Source organism: Sinohyriopsis cumingii, chromosome 2, assembly GCF_028554795.1.
Source record: "Sinohyriopsis cumingii isolate HCF-2022 chromosome 2, ASM2855479v2, whole genome shotgun sequence".
NCBI classification, from domain to species: domain Eukaryota; kingdom Metazoa; phylum Mollusca; class Bivalvia; order Unionida; family Unionidae; genus Sinohyriopsis; species Sinohyriopsis cumingii.
Genome location: NC_142962.1, coordinates 169,285,223 through 169,298,313, shown reverse-complemented (window position 1 = coordinate 169,298,313; position 13,091 = coordinate 169,285,223). Strand labels below are relative to the sequence as shown.

The 13,091-nt window shown below is 33.5% G+C and overlaps 1 protein-coding gene across 1 annotated transcript in view; it reads right to left on the bottom strand.

Annotated features, from left to right (window-relative positions):
• The window catches only part of LOC149806279 (CUB and sushi domain-containing protein 1-like), a 155,017-nt gene that overhangs the window by 96,846 nt on the left and 45,080 nt on the right, over positions 1 to 13,091 (bottom strand). Inside the window, exons 10-11 of the mRNA XM_089935547.1 lie at positions 3,912 to 4,101; positions 1,658 to 1,848 (exon numbers count right to left, since the gene is read on the bottom strand). Coding sequence (XP_089791673.1) covers positions 1,658 to 1,848; positions 3,912 to 4,101 — 381 coding nt within the window. The remainder of the gene's footprint in view (positions 1 to 1,657; positions 1,849 to 3,911; positions 4,102 to 13,091) is intronic.

The following is a 13,091-nucleotide window of genomic DNA, read 5'->3' as shown; positions in this document are numbered from 1 at the left end:
AACTATTATTATTATAAATATTAGGCAGTACATGTATGACAGGCAAATTGTAAGCAATGATACGAGCCCCTGTGGTTGGTGTAACTGTACTTCATCCGACTTTTCTGTGTGGAGATAAAGTTGATTTATAAATATTTGTGACAATATGCTAATTAAATAGTCTGCTGAATTTAGCACCAGCATTTTATTGTGCTGTCATAGTTCTGAATTAAGTTTGTCAGATACGTAATGCAAACAGGAAGATGCAACACCAGATATGCAACTTTAATAGAAACAATCAACCGCTTATGAGGCATAAACTTCTGGACTGCTACTTTGATGTTTTTTTTTATTATGTTTAGATGTCAATTTTTTAATAGCTCCTGGCATAATATCTAGGGGTTTATTGGGAAAAATATAAATTCATAACATATTTGTAATCAGGCGATCTTTCTCTATCACACGTCAAATCTAAATTTTTTAATCTTTTTTTATTTCTTTCATCTAGTTGAAATATTCCATCCATCAAATGGCTGAGCCTAACTCAAAGAAATGGAAGCCTGAAGACACTGACCGAGGTCATGACAAGTTTCAGGCTGAGTGGATTAAAGTCTTCCCTGGCATTGTAGATGTATCCAAGTCAGGATCTTCACATGCTTTTTGTAAATAATGCAGTAAAGGCATTAAAGTGGTGTGTCGGGCATATATTATCTGGAGGAACACTTCAGGACAAAACTGAATGAAAGAAAATTGAGCAAAAGCAGGAAGACAATAGTGTTATAAAAGTAAAAAGAATGAAATAAAGTTTCAGAAATGTAAATAATTATGTAAATATGTGTAAAAATAATTTGTGTATTGTTTTAAAACTATTGATCTTATATAATATATGAATACCTTTCTTCATGTAAGTTTTTTTGGTCCTTGTTAGGTTTTTATTGGTCTGGTGTACAGGTATTCATCTCAAGGGGTTGACACCTATGGCAGCCTCTTTCTGTGATGTGGTTTGAAAACATCAAGGAGGACTACCACCTTCCGTTCACATTTATTACAGCCATGGTATTGATTTTGTTTGATATAAATAGTACAAAGGGATATTGGAATCTTGTTTCATTCAAATCTCCACATTTATACAAAGTAATAGCAATGAACATTTTACCTAATCATTCCAATTACTGCCATATGGATTAAGCTTACTTACCTAGAAATGAATTGGAGTGCTAATGACAGTATCATTTTTAGATACATACATCATCGTTCAATATTTTATTATGTTTTTTTTTCTTTCCAAAATGTCATTTTTGTCTAAAATGACAAATTCATGAAATTATGTACCAATGGAATATGATATTTTCTAACAAAACCACAAAATTTTACAACCAAGAGTTTAAAGTAATTCACAATACAGTATATTTGGGAGATTGTAGATTCATCATTTTATGGCTTTATTTTCTGTTTTACTGTTAAAGAAAAGATTAGAGTTGAGTCTTTCCATGTCATTTGTATAGTGAAAATGAAGTAATGCTTGATCATTATTTATTCCATTTGCTAAAAGGCTTGTAAGACATGGAAAAACTCAGAGAAGGCACCTGATAATAACATTTTTATGGACTATTATTTATATTAATTACTTTCAAGAAAATAAACAGGCTCTTCTTTATTATTTATCAAGATCATCTACCTGGACAAAGTCTGCTACACTGTTCAGTGAAAATTCTATAAACCTCAAGGTCATCCCCCTGCCCTTGGCTCTACCAGCATTTAGTATCCACAGGCAGCTGACATTGTTGGGGTACTGTCTCTTTCCAGCATCCTGAATAAACCCAGGAGACTGGATCAGTCCTTCATCTGCTGAAATCTCCAAGTTACAACCTGACACAAAAGAGAATTGGTTTTCTACTAAATTTGGTGTATGCTCAAATACTCTATGATGAATCTGACCTCTCTAAGTAAAACAAAAGAATTATAAGTTATGGTGATCAGACATTTATGATAATTAAAGATCAATGAAATGGTAACTTATCTAGCTCAAAACCTTATCTGAGATTTGGTGGATATAGTTTTCAAATGCATATAAAATCAAACAAAATTATTCTTAAAAATGACAATTAGGTTACTACGAGGCAGAGACCATATGGTCACTACAAAACATAGACAATTAGGTCACTACAAAACAGACAATTAGGACACTAAAAACATAGACAATTAGGACACTACAAAACATAGACAATTAGGACACTAAAAACATAGACAATTAGGACACTACAAAACATAGACAATTAGGACAGTACAAAACATAGACAATTAGGACACTACAAAGCAGACAATTAGGACAATACAAAACATAAACAATTAGGACACTACAAAAGATAGACAATTAGGACACTACAAACCATAGACAGATCACTACAAAACAGACAATCAGGTCACTACAGAGCATAGACAATTAGGACAATACAGAACATAGTTAGGTCACTACAAAACATAGACAATTAGGTCACTACAAAACAGACAATTAGGTCACTACAAAACATAGACAATCAGGTCACTACAAAGCATAGACAATTAGGACACTACAAAACATAGACATATAGGACACTACAAAACATAAACAATTAGGACACTACAAAACAAAGATAATTAGGTCACTACAAAACATAGACAATTAGGTCACTACAAAGCATAGACAATTAGGACACTAAAAAACCTAGAAAATTAGGACACTACAAAGCATAGACAATTAGGACACTAAAAAACAGAGACAATTATGTCACTACAAATTGTAGACAATTAGGTCACAACAAAATAGCCAATTAGGTCACTACAAAACATAGACAATTAGAACACTACAAAACAAAGATTATTAGGTCACTACAAAGCATAGACAATTAGGACACTACAGAACATAGACAATTAGGACACTACAAAACATAGACAATTAGGTCACTACAAAGCATAGACAATTATGTCACTACAAAGTGTAGACAATTAGGACACTACAAAATAGACAATTAGGTCACTACAAAACATAGACAATTAGAACACTACAAAACAAAGATAATTAGGTCACTACAAAGCATAGACAATTAGGACACTACAAAACATAGACAATTAGGACAGTAAAAACATAGACAATTAGGACACTATCAAACATAGACAATTATGACACTACAAAACATAGACAATTAGGACACTAGAAAACATACACAATTAAAACACTACAAAACATAGACAATTAGGACACTACAAAACATAAACAATTAGGACACTACAAAAGATAGACAATCAGGACACTACAGAACAAGAAAAATTAGGTCACTACAAAGCATAGACAATTAGGACACTACAGAACATAGACAATTAGGTCACTATGAAGCATAGACAATTAGGACACTACAGAACATAAACAATTAGGTCACTACAAAACATAAACAATTAGATCACTACAAAACAGACAATCAGGTCACTACAGAGCATAGACAATTAGGACAATACAGAACATAGTTAGGTCACTACAAAACATAGACAATTAAGTCACTACAAAATAGACAATTAGGACACTATGAAACATAGACAATTAGGACACTACAAAACATAGATAATTAGGACACTACAAAACACAGACAATTAGGACACTACAAAACAAACAATTAGGACATTACAAAACATAGACAATTAGGACACTATAAAATATAGACAATTAGGACACTACAAAAAATAGACAATTAGGACACTACAAAAGATAGACAATTAGGACACTACAAAACACAGACAATTAGGACACTACAAAACATAGACAATTAGGACACTACAAAACAGACAATTAGTAAAAAATGTAATATATAATAATCTCAAAGTAAATTTAAATGACGTAGATGAACTTTACTGAACCTCTATCATAAACTAAAATGTTGCAGCATCACTACCAAATTTACCTTTCTGGAAGCGAAGTCTGAATCCTTTACCATTTCCCACGTTAGTCTTCATCCTTATCTGTACTGTTCTGCTTACAGAAATATATATACTAGGATTGGGTACAGATGTAAGACGGGACAATGCTACTAGAGAATTAAGCATATCACCATCTCTTACTGTCATTGATCCAGGAATGTCCATCTCCAAAAACTGAAAGTAAGAATTCTAAAAATATCAAAAAACAAAACTTCTTCCAATTACTGTTAATTGATTCTGCATAGCCACCAGTACACGACAGACTGATCCATGTTAATCTAAAAGTAGCTGCCACTGAAGTAATTAGCATTATTTCTAATGAAAATATACCAATCAGATTTCATGACTGTACACAGAGCAGTGTCCAAGAAAATGAGCTAAGTAATGCCTGCATCATCAAAAGTAGGTCACTCTGATATATTATTGCACCTGCTGACTTCAAAGATGATTACACTCAATAAATTTTATGATTTTTGCATACAAAAGTGCCAAATAAATTGAGCTAAACACAAAACTTGATGCAATCCCTGCAGCAGGAAAGGGAAGTCATGATGACCTACTTCAAGTGACATACTTTTGCCTCTGGTAGGTTACAAGTACCCTCCATGATGAATACACAATACATTTCATAACTGTACTAACAAAAGTTTCGGTCATAAATGTAAAATACTGACATAATTATGAGAGAATGAAAGATAGGTAATAATGATCCACTTTTTTCAATGGTAAATAGTACACTTTTATGTACACACCTATCAAGTTGCATGATTATATAATATAAAAGTGTCAAACAAATTATAAAAAATGTCTTTTAATTGCTGAAGCAGGAAAGGTAAATCACTGTCACCTACTTTTGCTTGTGGAAAGCATTACACTCAGAGAGGAATATATCAATCAAATTTCATGACTCTACATGCAACAGTATTCATGTGATATGAAATCCAAACACTTAATACAATCCCAGAAGCATGAAAATAGGTTACCATTACTACTTTTGCTCTAAGATGAATACATCCATCAAGTTTGAGGAGTGTACAAGAATGGCCACCAAGAATACATTCTCCAAGTAATGAAAATCTGCTGAAAATATTAGAGTATTTAAGAAGAGATATCATGAGCATGTATGTGTTTCTAATAGATAATGGAATTTAGTATTTTAATACTAAACATGTTAAAATAAACAGTAATTATTGCTATCTTCATATAATGTGCATTGTTATACTCTCCTTAGAGGGCCTCAAGGGAGAATAGTCCTTGACTAATGAGTCACCCTCTATAAATAAAGCATTATTACTATTATTATTATTATTATTATTATTATTATTATTATTATTATTAAAAGCAAACGTTGACCTAGAATAAATTAAATGTAACAGCTACTTTACAGATAATGGTAGGTAAGACACAATTTTATCTTTCCTGAAAAAATGGTCCCACATAACATATATGAACATGAAAATTAAAAACTCAGTCACTAAACTGGACACAAGTTTTTAAATGTTTTAAACAGACATAAGATGGTGTTTACTCATAGACACTTATCCCCATGCCAACAGGAGCACATATGGAGTAGAGGAAAATATTAAGACTGGCAGGGAATTTAAAGCCAAGGCATAAGAAATAATGTGCATTCAATAGGGATGTGCAAAGATAACAAACCAAGGTTGGTCTGGACAGCAGATGGTCTGGTTACCTTGGGTTTTGAGTCTAAACTATTAAGTGATCCACCATGTAAAGGAGGTAAATATTTCAAAACTATAAAGTGATCCACCATGCAAAGGAGGTAAATATTTCAAAATTATAAAGTGATCCACCATGTGAAGGAGGTAAATATTTCTAAACTATAAAGTGATCCACCATGTGAAGGAGGTAAATATTTCAAAACTATAAAGTGATCCACCATGTGAAGGAGGTAAATATTTCTAAACTATAAAGTGATCCACCATGTGAAGGAGGTAAATATTTCTGCAATATATTAATCATTACGATGAATGAATACACAAAGTTTCTGATAAAAACAAATCATGATGTGTCTATGTGTAACTGAAAGATACAGAAAATGTAACAAACATATTGCTGACAATTAACAAAAATCAAGCAAGTATGAAATATTAGGTCATAGTGACCTACTTTTGGTATTCCTTCAATGAATCCAATTATCAATTTTCATGGAAAGAGGTAAATGATATTGAAAGTGTAAGTGACTTTTCTATGGTCTGGGATATCAAGAGTGTAAGAAAATGTATAGTCAAATATGTAGGTGACTCAATCATAACAAACTAGATCACAGTAACCAAATTTTCATATATGCCTGAATACCTTTCCTTAAGATGCATCTACATAGCAATTTTCATGTCTAGTTTAAATAAAGTCTAATATACTGAAGCAATAACAAACACACTTAAATTAACATACCAATGAATCAACAACACACAGAAACAAAAAAGCAAAACACTTTATCCCTTCCTCTGCGATATGAAGGCTGTATTGACTGGAGAGCTTAAAATTAAAACTTCACTCAAAAATAAAAAATAGGTCAAAGTAAGCTACTCTTGGAATCAATAATCACAGATACAATAGGGTCCAGGATATTAAGGGTGTAATAAATGAAAAGTTGAAACATTAGGTCACTCAAACATGTCAATCAGGCCACAGAGGCCTATTTTTATAATAATAATAATAATAATAATAATAATAATATTAATAATAATAATGACCTTATTTAAAGAGGGTAACACAATTAGCTAAGAACTAATCTACCTTGAGGCCCTCATACGAAGGAATTTATTTCAGCTGCATCTCTGAAGCCACTGGATATATTGGGTTTGGAAGAAGGAAATAGAGTGGGCATTTCTAATCTCAACTGGAATACTATTCCAGAGCAGAGTTCCAGAGTATTGGAAACTTTTTTTAAATAACTCCTTATTTGGTTTGGGAATTTTATACTGTTTGGTAGACATGGATCACACATGGGGAGTATAAACAGGTAGCCTATACTGGAATAGTGATTGTAAATATTCAGGAGCACTATTATGAGATATCCTGTACATTAATTTGGCTTTTCTCAAACAGATTCAGTCTTTAATAGGTAATATTTTTAACCTACCAGCCAAATTTTCCTTGCTTTCTTTCTGGACTGATATTAGCCCAAATGCACATTTTTTGAAGATGTGCCAGCTTTGCTATGTTTTTATCATTTGAATTACCCCATACTGTATTACAGTAGTCTAAATAGGGTTGTATGTAACTGTTATAAAATAGTTTTCTGTGCCTTTCAGAGAGAAAATGTCTCATCCTACTGAGAAGCCATAAACTTGAATTGACTTTTTTACTGATATGTTTGATATGTTCAGTCCATGATAGGTTATTATCTACCAGAACACCAAGTAGTCTATCATGACAGACCATTTGCAAATTTGTATCCTTCCATGTCAGACATAGTTCATCACTATCAAGATTTGTCCTTCCTTGCCATGTTGAAATAAGTAATATTTTAGTTTTACCAGTATTTACCACCATGCCATTGCATGTGCACCAGTTTTCCAGTTTGTTTAGGGCATTCTGTAAAGTTCATGCTTTGTGTTTTGGATGTCTGACAATGTTGTGTCATCTACATAGAGATCTGTAGATGATATTGAGTCTCTTAGTAAAAGTGGTAGGTCATTAATAAATAAAATGAAAAGTAATGGACCTAGAATTGAGCCTTGTGGTACTCCATATCTAATTGTTTCAGGTTCAGACAGAACATTATTTATGTAAACATGTTGTGTTCTCTCACTTAAGTAAGAAGTAAACCATCTAATTGTTCTTTCATCACACTAGTAGATTTTCAGTTTCTCCAAAAGGATTTCATGATCCACCATGTCAAAAGCTTTCCTGAAATCTACAAATACAGATCCTATTATTCTACCTTGGTCAAGTGCTTGAAGCCATTTATCAGTTAGGGAGATCAAGGCAGTCTCACAGGAATGTTTCTGTCTAAAGCCTGATTGATTAGGGTGTAACAGCAAGTGTTTGGTTAAATATGACATGAATGAGTCATGGACATGTTTTTCAATCAATTTTGACAAGTTTGGTAGTATTGAGATTGGTCGGTAGTTATCAGCATCATCCTTAGAACCAGATTTGTGAATAGGAGTTACTTTAAAAGAAATTTGCAGTTTTCCATATTTTGGGGACAGATGAGGTTGCAATACTTAAATTAATTATTAATGTTATGCTATCTACAATAGCAGAGGCAGAAGATTTAATGAATCATGGACCAATCTGATCAAGTCCTGTAGCTTTCTTGGTATCAAGTTCACTGAGACATTTTTTAACAAAGTTTTTTGATACTGGTGGGATAGAGATCTTTGAAAAGCATCCACATAATAAATTTCTAGAATGTAGGTGAAATAGGGTCCAACATATTGAGTGTGTAATTAAGAAACAGCTGAAAATTGGTCACCCATGGATGAAAATTAGGTTAAATTTGGTATGGCCTAGTTATCCTCCTCACGTTGCTTTACCACACTAATTTTAATGAATGCATATGAAATAGGATCCAAGAGTTGAGAATGCAAAATAAAATAATAGCCAAATGTGACATATTAACAAGCAGCAAAGCTATATTCACTCCCAGGTTTGATGGTAAAGGAATAAAAGCTTGTAAATTTATATAAGGCTCTCATTAAAACCTTTGATTAAATTTCCTTGAGTGCCATGGATTGTAAGATTGTTCCACAATTCAATTTGTATTTTACCAATGGAAGTCTCAATGGAAGGAAGACATGAGTCAGTGAAACAAGTGTGAAAGGATTTTTTGTCTGGATGACCCATATCAAACACAGCAATGACCCATATCAAATACAGTAATGACCCATACCAAATACAGTAATGACCCATATCAAACACAGTAATTACCCATATCAAATACAGTAATTACCCATATCAAACACAGTAATGATTCATATTAAACACAATAATTACCCATATCAAACACAGTAATGACTCAAATCAAATACAGTAATGACCCATATCAAATACAGTAATGATTCATATCAAACACAGTAATTACCCATATTAAACACAGTAAAACATGAGAATATTTACAAGTACTCTGATTTAAGAAAATATTATACAGGCAGCCATATGCTTAATTATGCATTGGCCATTGTGAATCCCTGATACCAGAATAATCCCACACATTTGTAGCTGGCAGTTTTGATACAGAAATTCTTTCTTCTCACCTCTTCTGTTTCTTTTTATAAAAGTATTGTGCTGGAACTTGTCATCATTTGTAAAACCTGTCAGACATTGATGCCAGGATAACCTGTCATACATTGATGCCAGGATAACCTGTTAGACATTGATGCCAGGATAACGATCAGACTCTGTCCAAATTCAATAAAGTTTTTGACAGGAAGCTGTTTTAGTAGCAGCAGACATAATGGACAGTATTTATTGAGAACCATTTACAACAATATGTAATGGACAGTATTTATGCATTATATAATTAAAATAATCTTTGTCACATTTTGTAAAAATTGGTCATGACTTTGTTTAACTTTGTTTAACAGTCCTTCATATTTGGTACATCTGCTATCTATCTGCAGAACTGGATGGCAGATTAAGGAAAACAAATGCACCAATCCAATAAGTTGGTATATACCTTATGAATGAATGGTATTATTAAAGTGAAGTTGTATGCTGTTTCAATTTTAGCAATAAATGCTACTATATGTACAATGTGTTTTGCATCAGTCAAAAAGGAAATGCTTCATATAGGATGTGTTTTGCATCAGTCAAAAAGGAAATGCTTTATGTACGATGTGTTTTGTGCCAGTCAAAAAGGAAATGCTTCATGTAGGATGTGTTTTTCACCAGTCAAAAAGGAAATGCTTTATGTACGATGTGTTTTGCACCAGTCAAAAAGGAAATGCTTCATGTAGGATGTGTTTTGCATCAGTCAAAAAAGAAATGCTTTATGTACGATGTGTTTTGCGCCAGTCAAAAAGGAAATGCTTCATGTAGGATGTGTTTTGCGCCAGTCAAAAAGGAAATGCTTTATGTAGGATGTGTTTTGCATCAGTCAAAAAGGAAATACTTTATGTACGATGTGTTTTGCGCCAGTCAAAAAGGAAATGCTTCATGTAGGATGTGTTTTGTATCAGTCAAAAAGGAAATGCCTTATGTACAATGTGTTTTGTGCCAGTCAAAAAAGAAATGCTTCATGTAGGATGTGTTTTGCATCAGTCAAAAAAGAAATGCTTTATGTATGATGTGTTTTGCGCCAGTCAAAAAGGAAATGCTTCATGTAGGATGTGTTTTTCACCAGTCAAAAAGGAAATGCTTTATGTACGATGTGTTTTGCACCAGTCAAAAAGGAAATGCTTCATGTAGGATGTGTTTTGCATCAGTCAAAAAAGAAATGCTTTATGTACGATGTGTTTTGCGCCAGTCAAAAAGGAAATGCTTCATGTAGGATGTGTTTTGCGCCAGTCAAAAAGGAAATGCTTTATGTAGGATGTGTTTTGCATCAGTCAAAAAGGAAATACTTTATGTACGATGTGTTTTGCGCCAGTCAAAAAGGAAATGCTTTATGTACGATGTGTTTTGTATCAGTCAAAAAGGAAATGCTTCATGTAGGATGTGTTTTGCATCAGTCAAAAAGGAAATGCTTTATGTACGATGTGTTTTGTGCCAGTCAAAAAGGAAATGCTTCATGTAGGATGTGTTTTGCATCAGTCAAAAAAGAAATGCTTTATGTATGATGTGTTTTGCGCCAGTCAAAAAGGAAATGCTTCATGTAGGATGTGTTTTGCACCAGTCAAAAAGGAAATGCTTTATGTATGATGTGTTTTGCACCAGTCAAAAAGGAAATGCTTTATGTACGATGTGTTTTGTGCCAGTCAAAAAGGAAATGCTTCATGTAGGATGTGTTTTGCATCAGCCAAAAAGGAAATGCTTTATGTACGATGTTTTTTGCGCCAGTCAAAAAGGAAATGCTTCATGTAGGATGTGTTTTGCATCAGTCAAAAAAGAAATGCTTTATGTATGATGTGTTTTGCGCCAGTCAAAAAGGAAATGCTTCATGTAGGATGTGTTTTTCACCAGTCAAAAAGGAAATGCTTTATGTATGATGTGTTTTGCGCCAGTCAAAAAGGAAATGCTTCATGTAGGATGTGTTTTGCATCAGTCAAAAAGGAAATGCTTTATGTACGATGTGTTTTGTGCCAGTCAAAAAGGAAATGCTTCATGTAGGATGTGTTTTGCATCAGTCAAAAAAGAAATGCTTTATGTATGATGTGTTTTGCGCCAGTCAAAAAGGAAATGCTTCATGTAGGATGTGTTTTGCACCAGTCAAAAAGGAAATGCTTTATGTATGATGTGTTTTGCACCAGTCAAAAAGGAAATGCTTTATGTACGATGTGTTTTGTGCCAGTCAAAAAGGAAATGCTTCATGTAGGATGTGTTTTGCATCAGCCAAAAAGGAAATGCTTTATGTACGATGTTTTTTGCACCAGTCAAAAAGGAAATGCTTCATGTAGGATGTGTTTTGCATCAGTCAAAAAAGAAATGCTTTATGTATGATGTGTTTTGCGCCAGTCAAAAAGGAAATGCTTCATGTAGGATGTGTTTTGCATCAGTCAAAAAGGAAATGCTTTATGTACGATGTGTTTTGTGCCAGTCAAAAAGGAAATGCTTCATGTAGGATGTGTTTTTCACCAGTCAAAAAGGAAATGCTTTATGTACAATGTGTTTTGCACCAGTCAAAAAGGAAATGCTTCATGTAGGATGTGTTTTGCATCAGTCAAAAAAGAAATGCTTTATGTACGATGTGTTTTGCGCCAGTCAAAAAGGAAATGCTTCATGTAGGATGTGTTTTGCGCCAGTCAAAAAGGAAATGCTTTATGTAGGATGTGTTTTGCATCAGTCAAAAAGGAAATACTTTATGTACGATGTGTTTTGCGCCAGTCAAAAAGGAAATGCTTCATGTAGGATGTGTTTTGTATCAGTCAAAAAGGAAATGCTTTATGTACAATGTGTTTTGTGCCAGTCAAAAAGGAAATGCTTCATGTAGGATGTGTTTTGCATCAGTCAAAAAAGAAATGCTTTATGTATGATGTGTTTTGCGCCAGTCAAAAAGGAAATGCTTCATGTAGGATGTGTTTTGCACCAGTCAAAAAGGAAATGCTTTATGTATGATGTGTTTTGCACCAGTCAAAAAGGAAATGCTTTATGTACGATGTGTTTTGTGCCAGTCAAAAAGGAAATGCTTCATGTAGGATGTGTTTTGCATCAGCCAAAAAGGAAATGCTTTATGTACGATGTTTTTTGCGCCAGTCAAAAAGGAAATGCTTCATGTAGGATGTGTTTTGCATCAGTCAAAAAAGAAATGCTTTATGTATGATGTGTTTTGTGCCAGTCAAAAAGGAAATGCTTCATGTAGGATGTGTTTTTCACCAGTCAAAAAGGAAATGCTTTATGTATGATGTGTTTTGCGCCAGTCAAAAAGGAAATGCTTCATGTAGGATGTGTTTTGCATCAGTCAAAAAGGAAATGCTTCATGTAGGATGTGTTTTTCACCAGTCAAAAAGGAAATGCTTTATGTATGATGTGTTTTTCACCAGTCAAAAAGGAAATGCTTTATGTACGATGTGTTTTGCACCAGTCAAAAAGGAAATGCTTCATGTATGATGTGTTTTGCATCAGTCAAAAAGGAAATGCTTCATGGATGTGTTTTGCGCCAGTCAAAAAGGAAATGCTTCATGTAGGATGTGTTTTGCACCAGTCAAAAAAGAAATGCTTTATGTAGGACACGTTTTGCATCAGTCAAAAGGAAATGCTTTATGTAGGATGTGTTTACCATGAGTGGAAAAGGAAATGCTTCATGTAGGATGTGTTTTGCATCAGTGAAAAAGGAAATGCCTTTATGTAGGATGTGTTTTGCATCAGAGAAAAAGGAAATGCCTTTATGTAGGATGTGTTTTGCATCAGTGAAAAAGGAAATGCCTTGATGTAGGATGTATTCTGCATCACTGAATAAGGAAATGCCTTTAGTGCCAGAATGCACTCACTACATGTGGTTCAACTGATAAAGTTGTTTGTAAACGTTAGAGATACTGCTTTTTTTATTAACGGTTGTGTTATTGTATTGACAAGTTGGGCAGCTGCATACACTT